This window comes from Aricia agestis, chromosome 6, assembly GCF_905147365.1.
Source record: "Aricia agestis chromosome 6, ilAriAges1.1, whole genome shotgun sequence".
In the NCBI taxonomy this organism is placed as follows: Eukaryota; Metazoa; Arthropoda; class Insecta; order Lepidoptera; family Lycaenidae; genus Aricia; species Aricia agestis.
This window is the reverse complement of record NC_056411.1, coordinates 709,734-734,186: the sequence shown is the minus strand read 5'-3', so window position 1 is coordinate 734,186 and position 24,453 is coordinate 709,734. Positions and strand designations below refer to the sequence as shown.

Below are 24,453 nucleotides of genomic sequence, written 5' to 3'. Positions count from 1 at the left end.
CTGAACATTCTTAACGCGAATACACTATAGGTGTTTTAATAATGTAAAAAATTTTATGTTCTAAGTTATGTAGGCGACGTGTTGCATCATTGAAATTATTATTCACTGTTATAATATATTAAATGTTTATTGTGTTACTTTGATTCTGAGATTTTATGTTAGTTTGCAATCAATAGTTTTTCACCGATTTTTTTTATTTACGCACAATTGAAAGTATCTACAGATGAAATCGGTTCCTACATCTCAGTCTGAGTTTTGTTTTAGTATGTGAGAATGTTCGTTACATTGTAGATTTTATTTATAAAAAGGTCAAAACTTTGCAATACTATTTTAGAGTTCTGATATCTTAACTGCTATTACCTTTAGTAGATTATTATCAAAAATATATCTCATGTGCCTATGTTTGTTCGTAAAGCTCGAATAAAAGTTACTACCATACTTCATGTTAATATGCATTAATCGAAATATATAATTTAACAGAAGTGATAAACTTTAAGTACACATTATAGTTGATAAGTTTTGTGTTTTAATGCAAATCTCACAGTTACCTACAGTTTTGCGATGATCTAGTTAGCCCTGTATATTTTGTATCCTAGCCACTGTTAAGGTGACTTTCCAATCCTCACGACACGCAACCGGGACCGAAAAATATTCAAATAAAATGACACTTTATGACCTATGCCATAGGTTTCATTTTGCTCTACGGGACTACAAAGTAGCGGTGTCTTGGGTTGCTAGACCAATGTCGGTAGAAAATGAAACCTTTATTAAGTATCATAGTGGCTTTTATTTAAATTTTTATCGGTCGCGGTCGCTTGCGGAGGATCGGAAAGTAACCTTTAGACTGCATTTTAGCAGCCCCGCTGATAGCAGATGTATAATTTAGTGTAATGCGAGCGATCGCGGTAGTTGTTAACATTTTTCTAGACAATTTTAACGGTGATCTGCGTGTGAGTCGTGTGACCAATGTGAGTGACGAGTGACGACGGGCGCTGCCCGCCGTCGGGTACGAATGTATGAAATAGCGTTTCTGTAATAAATTATGCGCTTTTTTATTTGCTTTTCATTGTCGACATGTCCGACATCCTTTAATTTTTTTTCGGATTTTACTATTTTATGTAACATTAATGCAGCTTCATTTCTAGTTCGATCCAGTCCTATGAAACATTAAAATAGTTTCTCCGGACCCGGACTGGTTCGAACTATTAATTATGAAGCTACATTTATAATCATTAAAATAATAAAATCGAAGTAGAGATCAAAACCAGATCAAAAAAAAATGAAACAAATAATTTTCAATCACTGGTCACATTTATTGACTAAGGATCTAGACGAGTCTACATCTACACGAGTCATAAGTACTACATAACAACAGCTAAAAGTACGGTTCGTTAAGTACAAAACAAAACAGCCAAATATCTATTTTTATAAATAAGTAACAGTTTGTTCGTCGTCATTTAAAATAATAATATAAATAAACATTAATTAAGAAACCGTATTACCCTATCTTGAAATATAATAATAATTTATCTACGTATTCAAATTGGTGACTAGATTTTATATATTTACATTACGTTACACCTACTTTTATACATAATCACAAGCTTTGAGCAATATAATACTGAATTAATAATTTTAAGTAAAGTTTAAGTTAAGTACTAGGTTTATATTGGTAAATGTCAAAATACACTAATAATCGATTTTGGTCCCTAGGTAGGTTCAATTAAGTAATGACTATTTTAAATATAAGGGAGCCTTGTTATTGTCTTTAACAATTAGTAATCAATTTGATCAATAAATATTAAGTTTTAAAACTAAAGTAACCATGGAGGAAAACGGAAAACCATTCGCAAGTGATCCTGACCAGTGCTATCGTAGAAAGACAGCACCTCGGTAATTTCTGGCTATGCTAACTAGAACGTCCATGCTAGTTATTTTTCCCGTTTATATTCACAATTCATCTATATACTTCCTCCTCAGTAATTACATAACATTAACAATATTGACACAGCGCATAATTTTTCTGATGATGCCGTTGCGTCTTTCCAACGCATCAGGGCCTAGAGACAAGTGGCAAGCGATTATCGTAAACGCCAATAAAATGAATGGGATTTGACATTAGTATTCGCTAGCGAAGCAATGACTTATGTCAAATCGCATACATTTTGTTGGCGTTTACGATAATCGCTTGCCACTTGTCTATAGTAGGCCTGAGCAGCCACAAAAGTCGTTATTGGTTCGTTATTCGCTATGGAAATATGAACAAGGAGACGTATATCTAAAGTCTCTCCTCCGAGCTCTTCCGGATGACGAGCGGCTTCAACCTCCCGCGTATCTTGACCAGGCGCTTGCTGACGCGACCTGTCGTGGCAGGGTTCCGCAGGTCGGGCATGGACTTGCTCTCGTGGACCGGCGTCTCCATGATGCTCTTGGCGGTGATGCCGTAGTACCGCGGCATTCGGAAGTCGTTCTGCATCATCATCGCCGACTGCTGCTTGATGCTCTGCAGCGTGGTCTCCCCCCGGTACTCCGATATTGACGGTCCATCCGCGAAGAATCGGGGCAGGTTGTTGCTCTTTATGATCGGCGTGTCCGGAAGCGAGCTCAGTCGGAGTTCGCTGTCGGCCAGCGATGGAACGCCTACTGTGGATTTGCTCTTCGTCAGCGGCGGCTTCTCGGGCACTAAATGCGCTGGTATGTTGAGGAACGACGCGCTTCTGTGCGGCACTCTCGCTAGCACCTTGTTTATCTTAGTAGGATCAATATTCTTTAAGCTCTCCACTCTGTTGAGCATGGGTCGCGACAGCTTGCTGCTGCTGTCCACCCTCTCCAAGTTCTTGGCGCTGTTCGTCCGGAGGATGCCCTTGACGCTTTCAACCCTGGGCAGCGTGAGGGATGAGGGTAAAGCCATAGCGGACACTGGGTCGTACTCGTACACCGGGTGCTGCTTCTGTATCTTGGTCTCGCCCTTGAGCGTGACGGTGCTGGGTTTGACGACGTCCTGCTTCTTGACAGCCACGCTCATGGTGAGGCCCTCCTCCTCCGTGTCCTGGCTGCGGCCGTCCTCCTCCTCCTCGTCTATCTTAAACATGTCATGGTTGGCCAGCAGCTCGTCCTTGAACATGATCTCGAAGTCGGTGACGGGCGAGTCCACCTCGTCCTCGAAGTACACCTTGGACCGGTTGGGCTTCTCGTCTAATATATCGGGGAGGGACTTCGTCTCCAGGTCGTCCAGGGTGTCGACGCTGCTCTTCTTCAGCTCGTGCTCGTCTCTGAATATCAACGATTTTGAGAACACCTGAGAAAGAGAATTTATTTTTAGCGATTTCACACCATTGTTTGTCCGCTTCCAAAAATACAAATTGTGTGTAAAATTCGCTTTTAATGTCATAAATGTTATCATAGTACATAAAATACATATCGAAAACAACGTCTATTGTTTCTTATAATACTGCTACGTAGTAATTAGCAGTGCGAAAAAGTACTTTTTTATTACTTACTAGCTGTCCCGGTGAACTTCGTGTCACTTTAAAACCTTCCCTCGACTTCTACGAATATTTTAAGACTAAAATAAGCCCAATCCGTTCAGCCGTTTTCGAGTTTTAGCGTTACTAACACAATTGAAAATCCATTTTTATATATATAGATAAGTAGTTAAATACTTTTGGCACAACACCCTCTTTCCAGCAATTTGTTCCTTTCTTCCAAAGGTTGCCTGCAAGAGATTGTAATAAGGCCGCCTTTGTGCACTCTCTTCATTTTATTGTGTTTTTATTTTATGAGTGTGTTTGTTACTGTGATGTGCGCAATAAAGTATACTCATTCATTCATTCATTCATTCATTCATTCATTCAAAAAATGTTCTAGGGAACCCTGACTATGAGGTTTATTTACACTTCATCATAATGCCAAGTAAATGCTCGAAACAAAATTAATTTTAACGATGTTATATTTTTAACATTTTGAATCCAAAGAATTGAAAACGAAGTAAATTAAATCTAAACTACCAAGATAACTCTCGGTTGTACACCGACCTAGATACAGGTTACCTCACTATCAACGTAGTACATACGTGCTGATTGAGAAATCAGGAAGACGGCTCGTACATTCTCCGGCTAGCTCTCTGGCGTTATCAGACGCTTTTTAGAGAAAATGTCTTAGTTAAGAATGATGATACGTTTTAATAGAAAATACGTGACTTTTGACATATAAATTAATGATATCATTCTTTTAGGTGACGGGGAAAATCAGGACTTATAGCATAGCATATTCAACATTTGTTTTCTTAGAAAGAACTAATTCTAATAAATTATCATAATATAATATAGCCTATGGTGTAGTGCGCCGCATTATTAAAGCTGTATTAGCAAAGGGAGCGACGCTTAACTAATAATAATATGAATTCAAAGATACTAAATGTCAATATCAAATGCGATAATTCATTAAAGCTCCAGGGACTAAAGTCTAGAAGTCTAGTTCACAGTCTAGTTTTAGGACGTACCAAAAAATACACACTTGAATACAAATATTATGTATCCATTTTGGTGTAGGCCGCGCTCAGGCGGAGGTAAATACGCTCATGAGTAAAAAGCGTCCTTTTACCTCGTACAGCTTGTCGGCGTGCAGCGTCAGCTCGTTGATCTGCCTGCCCACGACGGCGGTGGGCGGCAGCGTGTTGTTGTTGACGGGCTTCGACGTGACCACGCTGTCCCCGCTCGCGCCCACGTCAGACCACATTACCTCGTACAGCTTGTCGGCGTGCAGCGGCAGCTCGTTGATCTGCCTGCCCACGACGGCGGTGGGCGGCAGCGTGTTGTTGTTGACGGGCTGCGACGTGACCACGCTGTCCCCGCTCGCGCCCACGTCAGACCACATTACCTCGTACAGCTTGTCGGCGTGCAGCGGCAGCTCGTTGATCTGCCTGCCCACGATGGTGGTGGGCGGCAGCGTGTTGTTGTTGACGGGCTGCGACGTGACCACGCTGTCCCCGCTCGCGCCCACGTCAGACCACATTACCTCGTACAGCTTGTCGGCGTGTAGCGGCAGCTCGTTGATCTGCCTGCCCACGACAGCGGTGGGCGGCAGCGTGTTGTTGTTGACGGGCTGCGACGTGACCACGCTGTCCACGCTCGCGCCCATGTTCGTGTACCCGTTGTGTGTGCCATTCTCTTCTATCCTGAAAACAACGGATCTAGGGTTAAAAAAAGAACAACTTCCTTATTAGCTTACGTTCCGAAGGACCTTCATACATAAATGCTATACTGGTTCGGTATACATTTTTGCTGCTGAAAACTGTCTGTATCTTGGGGCCAGATCCTCTTAAAATAGACGTAGATACGCCAATTTCTGATTAAACATTTAAACACAACTCTCAGAAGGAATCATCTTATGTGAAAAACCTCGTATGACTCACAGTTGCAGCCTCTGACTGCCAATAACCTGCGGTTTCGTGACCGTTGACCGTCAGTAGGTATATAAGTACTAGGTCCCAAGGATCCTCTTTTCCTGGTATGAGTATTGAGGTAGCTTATACTTATTGCTTTTGTTCGTATTCCCTCTTTCCTTAAATTTCATTAGGTATGAGGATGGTGCAATTTAAGGTGTAGTGGGATTCGCCTACAATTTTCAAGAAACGTGACAGATGTTGCATGAAAAACAATACTTAGTAATAATTTCTGCACAAAAAGGAATACTTACAATCGAAAAGATACTAACATAGTTATAATTATGGCAGAACCTTTTAATACTGAACACTCTGATCGTCTGGGTATGACTTACATAAGAATGTATTTATATGCAAAATTATTATGTTTATATTTAGGTATTGATACAGTATGTCACGACTGCCTTACCGTAACCACGCTGTCACGTCTTATCACTACAATGTACTGGATACTCATAGCGCTTTTCTTATTTTAAATATTCATAAACTATAATTAACAAAGATAGTCGCTTATAGCAGATTGGCTGCCCGCAAAGGTCAGTATTTCGCGTATCGTAGATCATTTCGTCATAATCGTCATGATTTATACAATCTGAACTTACAGGGCTACGAACTTACAGGGACATTTATTAAGTATTCTTAATAAATACGAACTGAGTTTATCTATATTATATTAACACTAAACTTACATATTTTTATTGCTTTGCGGTTACTACGTTTATGCTGAGTAATAAGTTGGCGCTAAATACCTTGAGTCAGGTTTGTCATACCTGCAGGAAACACAATATACGAGGGTGATGATAAATATATTGTACGTAAAATGACACTATGACATGACACATACAAAACAAAATTACAATCTACATTACAATTCAATATGATAATTGATAAGTATAGAACCATAAAACCTTTAATGTGGTAACCCCATTCTATAAATAATACCTAATAACATTAATATCCCTATTTAGGTATATTAATATTTAAACAGATAATCCTTAATGTTATTTACTGTAACACACAAAAAGATACAATAAATTGTTATCGTAGCAGATCTATTTAAAACTTTTATCTGTAGATAAGTGATAATGAAAACATCAGGATTTGTGTACAGTGGGCTTGAGCACTGAGCAGTCAGGCGGTAATCACACTTGTCAACATGTCTGTACAAGGCTTATACCATTTCCCCTGACAACACCTCAATATAGATGTTGTGTCCCATGTCCCTTTGTTCCCTTTAATCTTTAAAACTACGCAACGGATTTTGATGCGGTTTTCTTTAATACATAGAGAGATTCAAGAGGAAGGTTATAGGTATAATAACATAGAAATACTGTTATTGTTGCGGTTTCTAATGTGATGTCGTAAATAATTACATTTTTTTCCGCTTACATTGCGAACGCAGGCTGAACCCTAAGAGATTTATCAAAATAATGTACCTACCAAGTATAATTGTACACTTTGAAAAGGTCTACAGAAAACTCCGCGATGGTATATGTCTAATGTCTATCTCTTATGGATATCCCACCATAACATTTTTTGGTCATTTTCTTTTACCACCAATAATGGCTAATTTTCGTAGCAATTTTAATAAATACAGCATTAATCCTCACCCAATTGAATAACTTTAATACATTGTTGATTTAATGTAGATGGGTGAATTTCCCAAACGGCATTTTTTTTGTCTTCGTTGAAATTACTATTAAAAAAAGGAAATATGGTTGTAAATTATTTGTTTTAGTATTTAATGGGTAGCTATAGAATTGTGGCAAAAAATATATAATATGCCTAGGACTGTTACAAAGGTAGAAATACATAACTTAAGGATCTATTTTTATCAAATCGGTGCTGTCCCTCTACTTTTTTACAAACAAAAACGCTTACATACTAGCAAATATGAATAATTTGAGGGTACAACTTATATTTTTTCATAGAATATTAGTTTATCTATTATTATATACCATATTTTGTTATATAATTAACAATCATAGTTACTTAGAGGCACAAATGTACTTGTCCTGAGAATTTTTCTCATATCGCTGGATAAAAGAAATTCAAGCATTACTTTTCATTGACGAGTCGGACAGTCTCCCCACCCCAGTTTTAATTTACTCCTTAGTGTGTGCTTCCACGCAGTCAAGACGGATTTGTGTCAAGCGCTGCATATTCCCGCCAACGACATATAAGTATGCCATTAAATATGCCCTCCGACAATTATTTTATAATATCGGTGATTGAATTTTTTTTAATGTAATGAATAGTTTTAAAATTGTTGTTTGGCTCTAATGAATGTAGTAAGTGATTGAGCTTCATTATCTGTAACCAAATTTATCTTATAATAAATGCATTTTTGATAATTTCCTAAAAAGTGCGTTTTTTCTCACGTCGCTACTCTCATAACAGTGTAATCGGTGGTCATTTTAACCACCGATATGATAATTTACACCGAAATTATAAGAAAAAACGAATCGGTGTCCTAAATCTAATATCGGTGTTTCGAATCATGACCAACGCACAGTTTTGTCACATCGGTGGATTGCTTTATCATTATATCGGTTGATAATTTTATCATATCGGTGAATTGTTTTATCATATTGGTTGATCTAGTGGCATTTCCTTAAGTATTACAAATAAATTACAAATGCGCAAGATAGTAAAAATGAATGGATCTGAGGATGTATTGGGCAATTCAAAGTTTTTACTTCATTTTTCTTTTCACATCTAGTTCATTTTAATAAAGACGATGATGATTTTTTTATTCTAAGTACCTACATCAAATATTATTGTAAAACATTTTTAAAATATTTTAATGTTATTTTAAGAACTCTGTTCTTGATCAAATCTACGTGGGAGATCCATGCTTCGGCACGAATGGGCCGGCTCGACCGGAAAAATACCACGTTCTTACAGAAAACCGGCGTGAAACAGCGCTTGCGCTGTGTTTCGCCGAGTGAGTGAGTTTACCGGAGGCCCAATCCCCTACCCTATTCCCTTCCCTACCCTCCTCTTTTCCCTTCCCTTCCCTACCCTCCCCTATTACCATATTCCCTCTTAAAAGGCCGGCAACGCACCTGCAGCTCTCCTGATGCTGCGAGTATCCATGGGCGATGGAAGTTGCTTTCCATCAGGTGACCCGTTTGCTAGTTTGCCCCCTTATTTCATAAAAAAAAACATAAATATAATATTATGAAGATAATATTATCATATCGCTGGATTAGCATGTCATTTCGGTGGTTAACTTATCGTATCGGTGCACAGAAATAAAAATCGGTGACTGTTTATCATATCGGTGGAAACCAGAATTCAAACTGAATTTTCTACTTAGTCTTAAAAGATACGTTAATGATATTAAATTTAAGAACATTTTGTGTCTTAAAGAATATATAAAACCTGAAAAGTATATAAAATATGGATAAATAAAAAAGTTCACCGATATGATAAAAAAAGGTCATTTGTTGAAATTCACCCAGGTCTATATGACCCTTTACAGCATATGTTTTAAATGAATATTTTCGAAGATATTACAGATTTAATAAAAATTGCGGGAAGTAACTTTTGCGGCGGTACCGACCAATGCGGGCCACGGACTAGTATTAATAATGAATACAAATCAAAACTGCTGGATCGATTTTAATCATTTTTTCAGTGGCCTTATTTTATACCCGATGTGAAGTTGGGGCGGGTCGTTGGTACATGTATTATTAAAATCTTAAATACAAAAGATTTCTCAGCCTTTAAGATTTAAATTTTTAATATAAGAAAATGTATGTCAAGTTGCTTAGAAAATCCATAGCTAAATTACATCTTGTATTGAAGAGTTTCAAAATTTAACCTTTTTGTATGATGCTACTAAGTACTACCAGACTCGGATGTATAAAGTGTAGCATAAGGTGCTCTGAGAGGCGCCAGGTACTAGCTAGCAGGTCTATCGACACTTAACCCTAAAGATGAAATAAAATAGCTATAAGATAAAATACGTCAACAAGCTTTGTATTTACTACATGTAATACTGGACTGGACATATCTTATATCTTTAATTTAGTATATAGGGGGTTTCGGGGGCGACAAATCGATTTAACTAGGAATCATTTTTAGAAAATGTCATTTTATTCGTGTTTTTGCTCGCTCGGTCAAATAGCTAGTTATATATATTGTTACATAATATGGTAATGAAAATAATAGAGTACTTACTGTAAGCAAGCAGAGATATAAAGATCGATAGATACGTTTTAAATAAAATGAATAATATTACTCAACAAGTATTAAGATTTTAAAAAGGTACCTAACTCATTTGTCGCGTAGAATTAGAAGAAAAGTAAAACTAGGTTAAAGTAGGTAGAGTTCTTACTGTTTCGTACTATTTCTTATCCGCTAACCAAAGTTTTTTAATTCCGGGACTAAGAATGAGTTATTTTTCGATGTGCATAATTTATAGACATAATATATAATAAATACATAGACTAAACAAATATACCTTCGCATGTCGCAGCAATGGTGCTGCAGGGAATTCCTGTCGCTAATCTGAAACTTACACCTTATTTTACTGCACATTTCACAAGTGTTGCAACAGTAACAGTTTCTGCTCATTCTCCATAGCGGAAACCAAGTATACTCAGACAATGCCAATATCTTCCTATCTTGCTATGTATATCTTTGGTTATAAGATACAATATCACCAGCGAAGGCCGCGCAAACCGCGAGATAGCCTTATCTGCGCAATATTATATTCACACTTTACAGATTAGATTAATCATAAGTGGTAGACATGAGCTATAGGAAAAAAGATGGGAAAATCGTGGGGTTTTATCAACTGCTAACTGCTAAGATAGCCAATAAAAATAGATAATATAGATAATATAAAGAAACCATAGGATTATTGTTTTATTTAGGTATATGAATAAACTATAAGGAGATTTATTCATATCGGCAGATGGTGATCTACGTAATTTGGTCGCGTTATGTCAACTCAGATCGGCAGTCAAACTAACATTGATTTGACATAATCAGACCAATTACTGTAGCTCGGTCATCTTCTTATGAATCAACTTATGTGGTACTTCCAACTTTCATATAAAATGATATTATATGGTTAAGGAAAACCTTAATAGTAATTTATCATATTATATCATTATAATAATAATTGTTTCCTGCCTGTCAACTTTTTAAATATTTAAGTATTATGTTTACATCTTATTTTACTATGTTTGAGCGTGAATTACAATATAAGTAAAAGGTTTTTCTTATAAATTTATGAGTACTATAGCACATAATAAATAGGACATAATTTATTTAATTACTTTAAAACTTTGTTAATGCTTGTCAATATAAATAAATTAAGTAAAACTTGTTTGTTTAAAACAAAGATGACTAAATAGTGATAATATAAGTACGATTATAGTAGAAAATTCTTTATTTGTACAACTTCAAACTAAAATTAATAAAAAACAGTATATGAAAAACTATGTAAGTATATGACATAGACGGTCTTATTGCTAATAGCAGTTACTCCGAGACAACCTAAGTATAGTAATAATAATACTCACTTATAGAGGGCGATCTTCTTGTCGAAGCAGAACCTCTCTTCGCAGCAGTTCCAGTACAGCGACTCCAGGCAGCTGGAACATAACATCAACTCCTTATTATGCTCGTATATGACGGAATCTTTATTCTGTTCAACGAAACAATTGACAGAGGTATAACGGAGTACGGTAAAGGAATAAGCAAAAAGCTTACACACTAAAAAGAACATCTAAGTTCTACATTTTACAAAGTCGCGGAAAATGTAGAAAAAATCCTGCACCTTAAAATTTCTGCCCTCTACGCCGTAGCAGGCCTCTACGAGACCCATAGCCCGGTAAAATTTTATTCTATATTTTTTTTTCTCCACTATTTTTGGCCGTATTTTTTTCGATCATTAGTTAATCATTATCATCTAGGGCTTTGATAGCCCTATGATTATGACCATTCTAAAATAGTTTTCGATCTATGTGAAAACGAAATTTAATTTCTACCTATATTTATTGGCTGCGTAAGTGCGTACTACTGATGGTGGTGATGCTGTGTGGTGACGTGCGAGGTTTTCCGTAAGTTTATCTCGACAGTATCATGATTCATGATTGACTCGTGAAATATTTGGTCCTGATAACGCGCTAAGCCTCACCCAGGACCAACGAACTACAATGTCAGGAACTACAATGTCAGTTAAGCAACATCTTGTTCTTGTTTAAAATGTTTAAATCTAGCTGTTCTTGCGATTTTGTGAGCGTGAAAGGAAACATTGCATTAACAAGGCATTTTTGCGGTAAAAAGTAGCCTATGTTCTTCCCCGTTACACATGATGTAACAAAAGTATTATACACAGTTCAAGTAGAGAGTGAAAGTAGCAGCGCTGAAAGAGCAGTAAATTTAATTTCAAATGTAGTCCAGCCGTTCACACGTGATACCGTGACTTAAAGAAATAAGGAATGATCGTTATATAATACTAGCTGACCCGGCAAGCGTTGTTTTGCCATATAAATTATTTCTACTGTCAATATAAAAAGTAGAGAAAAACCTTTTCTCAGTCCCAACGAATGTAAGTACATACAACATTTTATTTTAATATTGGTGAAGCCGTTTTCGAGGAGAGAACACTGCGACACGAGAATTTTTTAAATTAGGTCATCACTGAGAGAACACTGTGACACGAGAATTTTTCAAATTAGGTCATCACTGAGAGAACACTGCGACACGAGAATTTTTCAAATTAGGTCATCACTGAGAGAACACTGTGACACGAGAATTTTTTGAGTTTATTACAATATTGTCTACTAATAATGCAGGTTTATATTTAAAGTACAAAATATTAAACAATAATTTTGCAGCATTTTACTTTTATCTAAAACTAGAACAGAGTTTGCTCACCTGGCTTGTAATTATGATTGATCGAAGATTTTTTACAGCATCATGACTTAACTAATTAAGTAGATAAAGTTTTTTGTTTAACGGGGCTTTGAAAGTGATCGGCATAATATAATGTTATTATTATTTTAATATGAACCGAGCCATTTAGCTGTTGTAAAATCGATTTGCTTATGATTTTCACGATCAGTGTTTTTCAATAGAAATGATACGTACTATGAAATGATATATAATAGAAACGTCGACGTTTCCCGAAATTCATATTTTAAAAAGTCGTTTCTTACGTGTACTCAACATAGTTTGTTTGTCGACCCCTGTGGCTCAGTTGGTGGGCTGTTGGTATGGTTATGTGTATTAAAATATAATATGTGTATCATATAATAAAAATCTTAAATATAAGTATAGTATAAAAGTATTAAATATATTTCCGTTGTCTGGTACCCGTAACACAGGTCCTCCGGGTACTTAGCACGGGCCACGGGGCCAGACTGACGTGGTGTGAAGCGTCCATAGATATTATTATTAGATAGTACTCGTAGAGTAGTTACTTTATGTGTTGTGGGACTTGTGGCAATTGACTTAGCTTCAACTAAGCCTATGATGAAACAAATTATTATGAACGTATATACCTATTAGTGTGGCATTCATTGTATTCCATCATAGACAAGGTAACGAGGATCTTGATACTTACTATTGGCATGATTTACACACGTTCAGCAACATTTTCATCTTCACATCTCGGCGGCCAACTCCTTCCCGACAGATGGCGCTTATCCTGAAAAACAGAACTTTTTATTCATAATTTGTAACTTTCCATAAAAATAATTATTAATAACATAGTCACGTCCGTTTTCTTGAGGTTGGTAAGTAGGTGGTCGCCGGTCGGTGGTAGGCCTGAGCCCTCTTCTGAGATTTCAGAACTCTTTGGAGGAGTAAGTTAAACGCACTTAAATTTACTGCGGCTTAAAATTTGCATAAACAATTCGGTTATTCAAGCGAAAATGATATTAACTAACTCAGTCAAGCGTATCAAAACACAAGATATACGCATAGTACTTACTAGAACAAAACGTAATTATTACAGCGTAACATCTACTGTATATTTAAAGAATTATAAATTTCAGTAGGTTTACTACATTGTTCATTTAAAAATAGCGTAATGTTCATTTAAAAATAGCATTTAAAACATAAAATTAAAGTATATTAATTAGCCCTGGCTAGACTACCAGACGCAGCGTGTTTAAAACTTTTTGCAGTAGACTACTAACATTTAATAACTTTTAGCGTATAATATAAGCAGCGTATTTTTTTAAAAGTAGATTTGAACATGTTGCTGGCAAAGTTATTTATCGGAGTTCGTTACCATTTTACACTAAAAGCTTTTTAACACTTGTCAGTCGTTACACCTAAGGGCCTAATTACACCTTGGTATCTGTAATTAGGCCCTTATGTATAAGGACTCTACTCGCTAGGAGAGTTCTGAGTTGTGAGACAGTACCCTCGGCTGAGCACATCTATAATACACCGGGTACTCGGTCGAGGGCTCTGTTAGGGCCGCGCTACACCGGAATCGCAGCGGCGAGGCGAGCACTTTCAGCTTCATATGATTTTAAACTATATCTTCATTATTGTAATATATAGTAAATGAAGATAAAGTTTAAAATCATATGACACTGAAAGTGCTCGCCTCGCCGCTGCCATTCCGGTGTGGCGCGGCCCTTATGCGACTCGGTAGGTGTAATCAGGCCTTAATGACTGACACGTGCCTGTATCACAGTATAAGGAGCCTGTATACTATATAGTCCTAATCGGTTAAGTACCTTAGCTGAGCCTAGTAGAACAGATTACTCTAATGTGTTGACAAAATAATCTCACTTTATCATAATTAATTAATTTATTGTTCCATAAAACACAAACAAACAAACGTTGGCACTTCATATCTTGAACAGACAGGGAAAACAAACTTTGTAGACATTCATCTTTTACGTAGTATGAAAAGATTTAAACTTAAAAAATAAAAATATTATATTAATAGTTAATGTAGCCATAATTTACGTAATAATTGCCAATTAAATGCAACCTGAAATAGAAGATGTAATACATTTAGCATTCACATCAATTATTTTGTTATTTAAATATAACTAGCTGTTTGACCGAGCTTTGCTCGGTATTCGATAAAGCACGAATAAAATTACATTTTCTAAAAATTATTCCTAGCTAGATCCATTTATCGCCCCCGAAACCCTCTATATACTAAATTTCATGAAAATTGTTGGAGCCGATTCCGAGATTCCAATCTATATCTATATCTATCTATATACTTACTTATAATAAAATCGTAGAGGTAAAATTTTTGTACATTGAAAATAAACTTGAAAAAACGATTCAGGGGCATATTAGAAGAGTAGTAGAATACATTTTAACTGTTTTTGAAATTTTTGTTTCTCTGTCTGTTTGTCTGTTTGTACAGGCTAACCTCTGAATCCGCTGGACCGATTTCAATAAAATTTGGCATGATGATACCTTACATCCCTGGTCAACATCTTAGATACTTTTTTTAACCGACTTTCAAAAAAGGAGGAGTTAATGTTTACTTTGCTGTTTGTGGTCAGATTTTCAAAATTCTTTTTTTGTTGTATAGATTGCCCGAATTTGATACCATGTTTACAATAAAATCGGCCAAGTGCGAGTCGGACTCACGCACGAAGGGTTCCGTACCGTTATAGAGAAAAAAATAGGCCAAAAGTTGTGTTTTTGTATGGGAGCCCCCATTAAATTTTAGTTATATTTCAATTTTATTATTAATTATTAAATTACACATATATTTAAGGATTCTGTGAAAATTTCAACTGCCTTCCTGTTGTAATGTGGGTGACTTGATAAGTAATGGAATTGAAGAAACTCCTCGAAATTTACAACGACAACCAAAGTAATTACCAATTCTAGCAAAGATCGATCTTTAAAACTTTTCCTAATATTCGTAAACGCTTATCCAAACCCTGGATGGATATTGACCACTGCGTATCTCAATTCGTTACCAGCCATGGAAATTTTAAAGTCAAACTTTACGGAAGTTACTAGCATCGGTCGAGCACATTGGTAGAAATGGTAGAATATGTACGACCGAAGGCAGTATGTTTGAATAATGTTCTCTGGGAGAGTTTTTTCTGCCAAGACGAAAGAACTACAATGCTAGACAACCTACAGTGTAAATCTGATGTCGCATACTACGGTGATCGTGGACAGCAGGAACTTAATCCGTGCCTTCAAGCGTTTTTGTCATAATTATTATTGGCAACAGTCTAACACAACAATATCCAATATTAATTTAGCTATACTTAGTACAGTTACAATTTTTATTATTATAATTTATTTTCGTGGTAAAAATTTCGTGTGTAATGTAGATCCAAATAAAATAGTCGTAGATGGTTGTTCAATTTTGTAAATCTCGATTTTAATAACATACATTTACGCGGACGAAGCTGCGGGCAACAGCTAGTTATATAATATATATAAAGAATTGTTATATAATAAATATAAAGAATTGCTCGTTTAAAGATACTAGAGATCGCCCAATGGTCGAAATTCGACCTTAGTTTCAACGACATTAGGAAAAATACCTATTGACTTTTCATCTTTTTTTTCAACTCTCGTCTCTGGGACTCAGCTGATCTCAGACTGGCCGGCAGTGTAAGCATTGTCTAATAGTATCTAAGATTCAATAAAAAAAACTATAATCCATTTTCAATTTGTCAATTTGTTGTCAACAGACTTCAACCATAAATATAAGAGTATAATTCGTATATATAGGTTTGTCACTCAAAAATCTGTCATCTTCTTGAGTGTGCGTGTTGTAGTGTGTGTAATGTTTTATTTGTTAAAAAAAATGTATGATAAAAGCATAATTTCAAAATAATATTAGCTCGATGCACTCCTTCACTATATAAACTATAACTGTGCAAAATTTCATTCACCTACGTTTCCCCATTCTTCGTCAAAAGGGATACAAAGTTTTTAGCTCACGTATAGATAGATAAGATTCATAGACCGTATTAGAGTCACTATAGTTACCAAAGGAAATATAAAATATGTTAATCGTTCTGGTTATATTTTGCAACAGTTTGTAACAGGTTCTGCTAATTGCCGTCAAAATGTAAACGATGTTGATATCATTTTGTATTAAAAAAAATGTAAACATGGTGATGTATGAAGTTGTGTCCGGGTTTACTCAAAACTAGAATTCTTTGAAAAAAATTATGAAATAAATTCCAATTTATAGTTTTGTTTGCGTCTATCTACCGGACCTTGCGAAATTCGAGAAGTTTCGAAATCTCAAAATGCCTATCGTAAGGCATCCACATGGTAGGTTATCTATCAGTTACAGCCATGACTGTGGTAAAATTGACAGAGAAACCTACCGTGTAATGGATACCTTACTCATTGGTAATTTCGGGTACATATTCTGTAAACGTAAGCAGCAGCTTCAGGACTGAAATAGGACCGGAATGGATATTTTAACAATATCCATTCCGGTCCGTGGTATACACGGTGACGTGGGTGCCAAATAGCTGTATGTTCTTCACTAGTTCTCTCAGCACCTTTCGGACCACGGTATACCAGGTATACCTCGGTGCAAAATCTTACTTGTTGGTAGCATATGCTTAGAATACTTCTCACGAAACCGAAGTCACCACACGTTTCCCTATAAATTTTGAGGAGTTCCCTCGATTACTTATGGATCCTTCATCAGATCACCACTTTTGTGAATGTAATACCAAATTGGGATGATACACTATATACCAAAAGAAAAATTTTGAAAATCAGTTAATAAACGGCAGAGTAATCGTTGAACATAAAAAATCGAACATAACACCTCTCCCATTTTGAATGTCGGTTAAAATTGTAGCCTATGCGTTATTCTGATGTATAAGCTATATTATTGTAAAGTTTCATCAAAATCCGTTTAGTAGTTTTTGCGTGAAAGAGTAACAAACATCCATACATTCATACATCTATACATCCAAACAAACTTTCGCCTTGATAATATTAGTAGGATTGATTATTATTAATAACTTCACAGTATTCACAGTATACATTATTAAAATAATATTATAGATGATGAGATTTTGGAAGCCCAGGCCGACGCAATAAATAATGATTAACGATAAATATTAAATAATCATTACTCATTAATGATTAAACATTTTGAATGGGTTCTTTAGGAGTGAATGATCTACTTTAACGAGGCGGACGTACCACCTTTGTTGTTTAGTCAGTAGGAGGTATCGGAAGTACAAGACAAGGCAGACGGCCAGTCACCACCATTGTATGCTCTTTGTTCGAATTCGGCTTTGATTCTCGTTAGTTGTAGGTCACATTGAGAGGCTAAAGAGTTGGAAAATGACCTACATTTTTAAGTAGTACGAATAAGATAAAATATTTAGAAAATTTCAAAGAAGTGATCGGTTAGTTAAGGTCAGATAAGAAATAATCGTCAATTCAGTGCCGGCTTTAGCACTACCAGCACCCTGAGCGAGAGGGCCGCTCTCTATTTTGGTGTGCCTTCAGCGCCCTTCTTATCCAGGGCGGTCTAGATGGTCGCCCAACCGTTTCTCCCCTAAAGCCTCTACTGATCGTCATCAGTCATCACGACTCCAAAATTTTGATGCTCCGTCCTCAATGATAGCACTTAGCTGGTAGTCCATCAGCTTAGTCTTTTGTAAGATGGCCGGTCGTGGGGGGTGTCATAGCCTAGATGTTAGACACATCCAGATTATTCTTCTTTTAGCAGATAATGGCAATCAGCAGATGGTCTTAGTACAATACTTGACACTTCTGGCCAACCGTGGGGGAAAACAGGTCTGGTTTTTGTAAGTTGGAAGGCCAGAACCAATAACAAGTTATAAAACTGTTTGCCTGTCAGAAGCATTTTACTATTGAAATACGCTCATTTTAAATAAATAAATCAAATAAAATATATTTTTATTAAAAATGGGTAATTATCATGATACACTTTTTGAAAGTCGAACGTAGAAACTACGTTGCCTACAACCAGTTCGGGAACTACCCCGCCGAAAAGAACCGGCGTAAGAAACTCGCACGGGCCATCTTTTATTAAAAAAATGGAAAATTGCAATGTTATGCACTTACAGCTATGTAACAAAAATAAAAGAAAAGTAACCTGCATGGAGAGAGATAATATTATCTCTATCTCTGCGTTTTTGGTGTCAGGACTCTGCAGTATATTCCAAACACTAGGCCACGGACGTCTTGAGATGGTTTTTTTTACCAGATTATGAGCGTTATGTTGTGGACGTTAAGGCTATGTCGCAGGTAATATAATTCCGAATGTCTATACTGTCTCAACTCGTGTGATATCACTTAACTATGTTCAAAACTATATCATAATAATTTATCTACATTATATTATCTCAAATATGAATCAACGTGAATTACTGGCGATGATTCATTTTCCAAGTTCTAAAAGATGATACAAAAATCGACAAAATATCGCCAATTTGAGGTATATAAGCGTCGCTCCGAATAAGCAGAGTCATAAGGTTAAAACCTTGGTTAACTTTTAGTAGGTAATGTTGTGCATTGATTACGGTAGATAGACTTTCCAACGTAATACTTCTAAAGATGTTTTTCCGGCTTGCATCCTTCGGCCTTCAAGTTTCCGCAAATACATTTTTATGTAAGTTTTTGGAGTATTGGTCAGCCCTTTATTAAAACGGTAGTACCGTAAATACACACATATTGAAGATCTATGATCTTCAATATTTACCTAGTGGTTAACAATGGATTACAGTATCAAAACAATATTACGAAAGACGAACATAAATTATAACCTCCTGCTTTTTGGAAGTCGGTTAAAAATACCATGACCATCACAACTTACTTATATGCAATTCTGTAGAAATGCAATTCTATATAAATCTGTAATAAGAAACTGCAGCTTATTATTATAAGGTCAATAAAAACAAAACCAGGATAAGACCGGCCCCGAATTCATTTGGCATGGTCCAGTGGTTCGTGAGAGTACTTTTTGCCGCTCGACCTTTAGCCGCAGAGTAACGTGCAGAGATACAGCTATTTAGTAAGCTTTATTTTATTGCACTGCTACAAGCATACCTACCTGTGCACATCTTTTACAGTACGGTATGTATCTGTTCAGTAGATGCTCAAGATGTATGGTTGTAGTAGGTGGTAATTGAAAACTTACTATGTAGTTGTTTAGTGCACTAGTGATTAGATTATTTCGACAGTTAAGTTACATAATATCTATGGCTAGCTTCACCGCGAGATCACGGTCAATACTATGTAAGTATGTATTTTTAACCATTTATTTAAATAGCGGCGGTAGCGCTGTCACATACTTGATAATATTATATACTATATAATATACAATTGCTTGCTCACGGTATAGCCGCCAAATCGCGCGTTCGGACGGCCGCACAGAAGTAGAGCCCAAACTGTAAAGTTTAAGACATCGAAAGTGCAGTGTCCCATTCATTAAATCCCAATGAAAAGACCATTAATTTTTTGTGCCCAGCTGTCGACACCATGACTGGGTTCCATTATCTCTGCACAGTTTTGTAATACATAATCGATATGACTCTGTTTCAGCCGTTCTCGGTAAGTGAACATCATGGAAACTATATCAGGCGACGTTGAACTAAACTTTCATTCAGATCTGAACTTTCTCTTTGTGCATCAGTTTAGATGACTTTGTAGGTACTATCTTTAGCCATGTTCTCAATTATGTTAGGCGGTACTGCCCTGTCGCTCAAAATGGTTTCTATTAAATGTTTTATGGCCAAAATAAGTACTTAACTTCTTCAATCTCTCAAAAGACACCGATTTCATTATGTAAGTTTTTCTTAACAATTTTAAGTGTTCTTAGTAATTATTGTTATAGTGGTTTATTCTAGTCGCTAGTCGTGCCCTAGTTACAGTGACGTCAAACGTATCCGTAAGTCACAATTCGCGTCACGTCACGATTTTAGATCACCATGATGGCAAGGTACCGATTAATAGTATCCTATTCTTTGATATGCCTTTTGACGATTTCCCATGATAAACCAATACGGCGCTGGCTGATCTAGACTCTAGTTATATTGTCTTCAAAGGCCTACCCGCAAATTCAGCGAAACATAGTCCTTTATAATCCGAGAGTGGGCATGGACTATTCTGGGTTTTTCCTTGCCCATTTGGTCCGTCATAAAGGGGCATATTCATCTATGATTGTTCATCATTGACGTCGATAGTGCATGCCATAAACAGCTCCATAATCATGGTCATCCCTCATTATATCCAAACGTCTTAACTCTTACCATCTAGTAATAGTAACAGAGTCACGTTGCCTTCAAGTGCTTTATGATTCCTACAATCCTAACAAAGTAATTTAATAATGAATCGTCGGTAATTATATTATGTTTTTGTTACCGCCAGTTCTCGGTACCGGGTAAGTAAAGTGTTATGTCATTGTTCTATTGTAGCCAGCGGCCTTGGGCGGTAAATCACAGAAGACAGGTTTGTCACACGATTCGGTTCCCGATGAATGCAATCCGTCATAAACACAGTTTCAATATAGACTGGATCCTATGAAAATTATTATTTTTTAACAAAAAATTTAAACCGACTTCTAAGGTAAAAACGATATTTTTCAAATGATCTAAAAAGTATGAAATAATTATTATTCTTCATTAGTGCCTTTTTCAAAATTCGACTAAACCTCAACTACTTCTGCAGCCAATTTTCATTCTTTTGAAGTCGGTACCGGCTAAGTTTCCTGTCAAGGATCTCAGTTCTGATAGAGTCGTAAATTGATTTTGAAAAGTATAAGGGTAGTGACGATGATGATGATTAATCTTATGTACAATAAGCATATTTATGTCTTAAATTCTTGAAACAATGTCGAAACCCCCAAAACATGTATCTATGAGGAGGCCGGAGATATATTCACCGCCTTCGAACCATGGTATATCTTGGTGCAATATCTAACATTTTGGTGAGATTTACTTAGAATACTTCATATATACTTATATCCAAAAGCACCATAATAATATGTTTCCATTTAAATTGAAATACTTCAGCTGAATCGAAATCACAATGTCATCCAGATAAATTGTGGTGTTTACTTTAAATAGTGAAGAATTCCCTCGATTACTTATGGATCCCATCATCAAATTACCACTTTTATAAACATGGTACCAAATTCGGATTACACCCTATACAATAGCGAAAAAAATTTGAAAATCGGTCCACAAACGGCGAAGTGATCGTTGAACATACAAAAAAAATATATACAGACGAACATATTATTATAACCTACTCTTTTTGGGAAGTTGGTAAAAAAGGAATACAATATAGTAGTCTCATGTCAAACGACAGATTTTTGGAGTTGTGAGTTTGTGACCAATTAGAAGTTAGAACGCATTTGAAGTTGGTTTGACATGTCAAGCGAATACCATAATATATTGTAGCTAGAAGCTACTTAGCAAAATTGACCTAGTGTACTTGGCAGTTGGCACACCGCACACGGTGGCTATTGGTTACACGCACGCACAATATGATCTGCGTACATAATATTATGGTCCAATATTTGATCAACAGGATCTAAGAAAAAGCGACCATTCTGGTTCTATTACGAAGAAAAACGATGGTTAGATTAATTGGTCAGGTTTCACAGTGTATTTTAACATTATGGGTTTCCTCAAGGTTAACTAGCATAATATATCGCAATTATGGGTTTTTTTATATTATAATACCGTACATAAAATAACAAATATTGTATACCTTCACTATTTGATAATAATTACTAATTAGATATTGTGTTGGTACTTTTCAGCACATTAATTGTGGCAGTGGTGATTGGCTTCTTCTGGTCTTTTTGTGCTTTTCCATTTGCCTTTTGCTACACGAATTACCTATATTAGAAAAAATATCAAAATCGGTACAGCCGGTCAAGGAGCTCAATATTTTTAAATTTAGATTACATTTTAGAAGATGGTCAATGGTCATGGCAGAATTTAATGATAGTGTGGCGAATCAGTGAGGAACGCGAGCTGAAACTGGCAAATTAATCAGAATATGACTTCTGTATGACTTTGACGGCAATTAACTTCGCCTCAGATTCGCCACACATCATCACAATATCCATCATCATTCATCTGCCATTATCATCATTATCAGCATTATGCGAGTGACTTACGCAGTTTCCTCTATAAGATTAGTTCCCAAACCGGTGGTACGTCAATCTACCTAGGAGACTTAGGAACGTCTAGGAGACCTTATAAAAACATTTGACTCGAATTTTATTCGGAAGTAAATTTTATTCATAAATAAATAATGTTCATTTTATTTCATTCCATCAAGCTGTCACTTCACGGTCCGTACGTGTTGAAGCATCGTTCTCCCATGTTAGAAATACGAGTACAAGAAAACAAAGAATACTCTATGCCTCGTGGAGTACCCACAACCCACAACTCACAAGGCATCGAGATGACTTGTGACCTGTGAGTTTGTTTGAAGTCTCAAGTTATAGATGAAGTTTCAATTGTAATTTAATATAAAAATACTTACATTATTTACTGGTTTAATTATAATTATAATTGCTAATTAAGTAAGTACTAAATTAGTAATTGCTTTAGTAACGCTAATTAATTTATTGATACTTACCTTTAATTCATGTGTATGCGTTGATTATAAATACAAAATAATAATATAATATCGCAATTATGGGTTATAGATATGTAGGTATTAAACAGTGCGGTAGAATAAGTAGAACAATATTGTGTTGGATAACATTGTAAATTGTAATATTTAAATGCCAATGATATTTGCGTTATATGTATTAAATAAGTACAGTAAGTATCAATGTTTAATGTATTTTTAATTGATCGCATGTGTCTACGATATATATTTTTTAATACTTATGTAATTTTACTGCAGTTTTCGTATGTAAAGAAACGTTTTATAATAATTTTCCTTTTTCAAACTTTTCATTCATAGCTACTTTCTTATGACATATTTAAGATTGCTATTAGTAATTACATTCATGGGCATATATAAGGGGAGTGTCCTGGGGGTCCGGATCCCCGCCATTACTGTCCATCTTGTCCAATTTCGACAATAATTATGTAAATCGCCGATTAAAATCAGTGCAGTACATGTATAAAGAAAATATTTTTAATTTCCTAAATACTTATGCTGCTGCGGAACCCTTCATGGGCGATTCCAACTCGCACTTGGCCGCTTTTTTACGTTAGGGACCCCCCTCCTTATCAAAGCTATATATACCCCCGTGAATTTACATTTATACCATGTTACTTTCATTAGGTTTACTTAGTTCGATACTCATAGATTTTGAAAATTATTGCTTTCGACGTTATTTCATAAAATTAACTTTTTGCCGCGCCTGCTGAGTGCTGAGTGCCAAAAAAGGAACAAGTTTGACCACCGCAATTTTCCAAAAAAAGTCAAATCAATAGTCATAAAAAAAATAACTTACGGTCACGCAAAAACACAGCACTACACAAAAACAATTTTTTCACAACGTTTTTTCACGCAATTATCAAACAAAACACATCGAACACTCGCTGAAAATAAAAATAAAAACGGTTTGAAATTGGAACGTCGATACGGTCGCCGCGCGCGGCTGGTGCGGTGAAACTGTTGTCAGACGCGACGACTGTGACCACAGTGATTCATTGAGGATTGCGAATGGAGGTCCAAGCTGAAGCGGATAACGATTACAACTCGGCTTTTGGCATCAGATAACATCTAATTCCTGGGAGCAACCATGTTTCAAACATTTAGAACGGTCTAGGATTTAGGTGGTAAATAGAATATCTATAGTTCTCACTTTAAAAAAATTATACAGCATAAAAAATTCTATAGCAATCTAAAAAGTATAAATAATATTATCACCTTCTGGCAATAAAGATCAATGCGACGGGTGCAAAGTAAAAAGAGTCATCTACAAAACAGCAACTTTTCAGGAGAGCGCATAATAGGAAAAAATGCTCCCATTTTGTCAATTTCCGATCAAATTTATTGAAATTTTCATCATTGTTTCATTATTTATTTATGACTCCACATGTATATTT

The 24,453-nt window shown here is 36.0% G+C and overlaps 1 protein-coding gene across 3 annotated transcripts; it reads right to left on the bottom strand.

Annotated features, from left to right (window-relative positions):
* Positions 1–2,159: 2,159 nt before the first annotated feature.
* Positions 2,160–24,032, bottom strand: LOC121727568. Of its 3 annotated transcripts, XM_042115474.1 has the most exons (6): positions 23,856–24,032; positions 13,032–13,115; positions 10,984–11,055; positions 5,116–5,176; positions 4,879–4,977; positions 2,160–3,298 (listed from the first exon to the last, which is right to left on the bottom strand). In XM_042115474.1, exons 2-6 carry the CDS (start codon positions 13,067–13,069, stop codon positions 2,279–2,281), a joined length of 1,290 nt encoding a protein of 429 aa, XP_041971408.1. In that variant the 5' UTR covers positions 13,070–13,115; positions 23,856–24,032; the 3' UTR covers positions 2,160–2,278. The 3 variants fall into 3 exon arrangements, with proteins under 3 accessions (XP_041971408.1, XP_041971406.1, XP_041971407.1); XM_042115472.1 differs by lacking the exon at positions 4,879–4,977 and having other exon boundaries at positions 5,017–5,176; positions 23,856–24,031; XM_042115473.1 differs by lacking the exon at positions 4,879–4,977 and having other exon boundaries at positions 5,017–5,176; positions 13,032–13,121; positions 23,858–24,031.
* Positions 24,033–24,453: the final 421 nt, after the last annotated feature.

Bases quoted from the DNA above. Each gene is read 5' to 3' on its own strand.
- LOC121727568 (XM_042115474.1), bottom strand. From the start codon at position 13,069: ATGAAAATGTTGCTGAACGTGTGTAAATCATGCCAATA. The intron at 11,056-13,031 runs GTAAGTATCAAG...GTTATGTTCCAG, and splicing joins GTGTGTAAATCATGCCAATA to CTGCCTGGAGTCGCTGTACT. The intron at 3,299-4,878 runs GTAATGTGGTCT...TCTCTTTCTCAG, and splicing joins ACGCCGACAAGCTGTACGAG to GTGTTCTCAAAATCGTTGAT.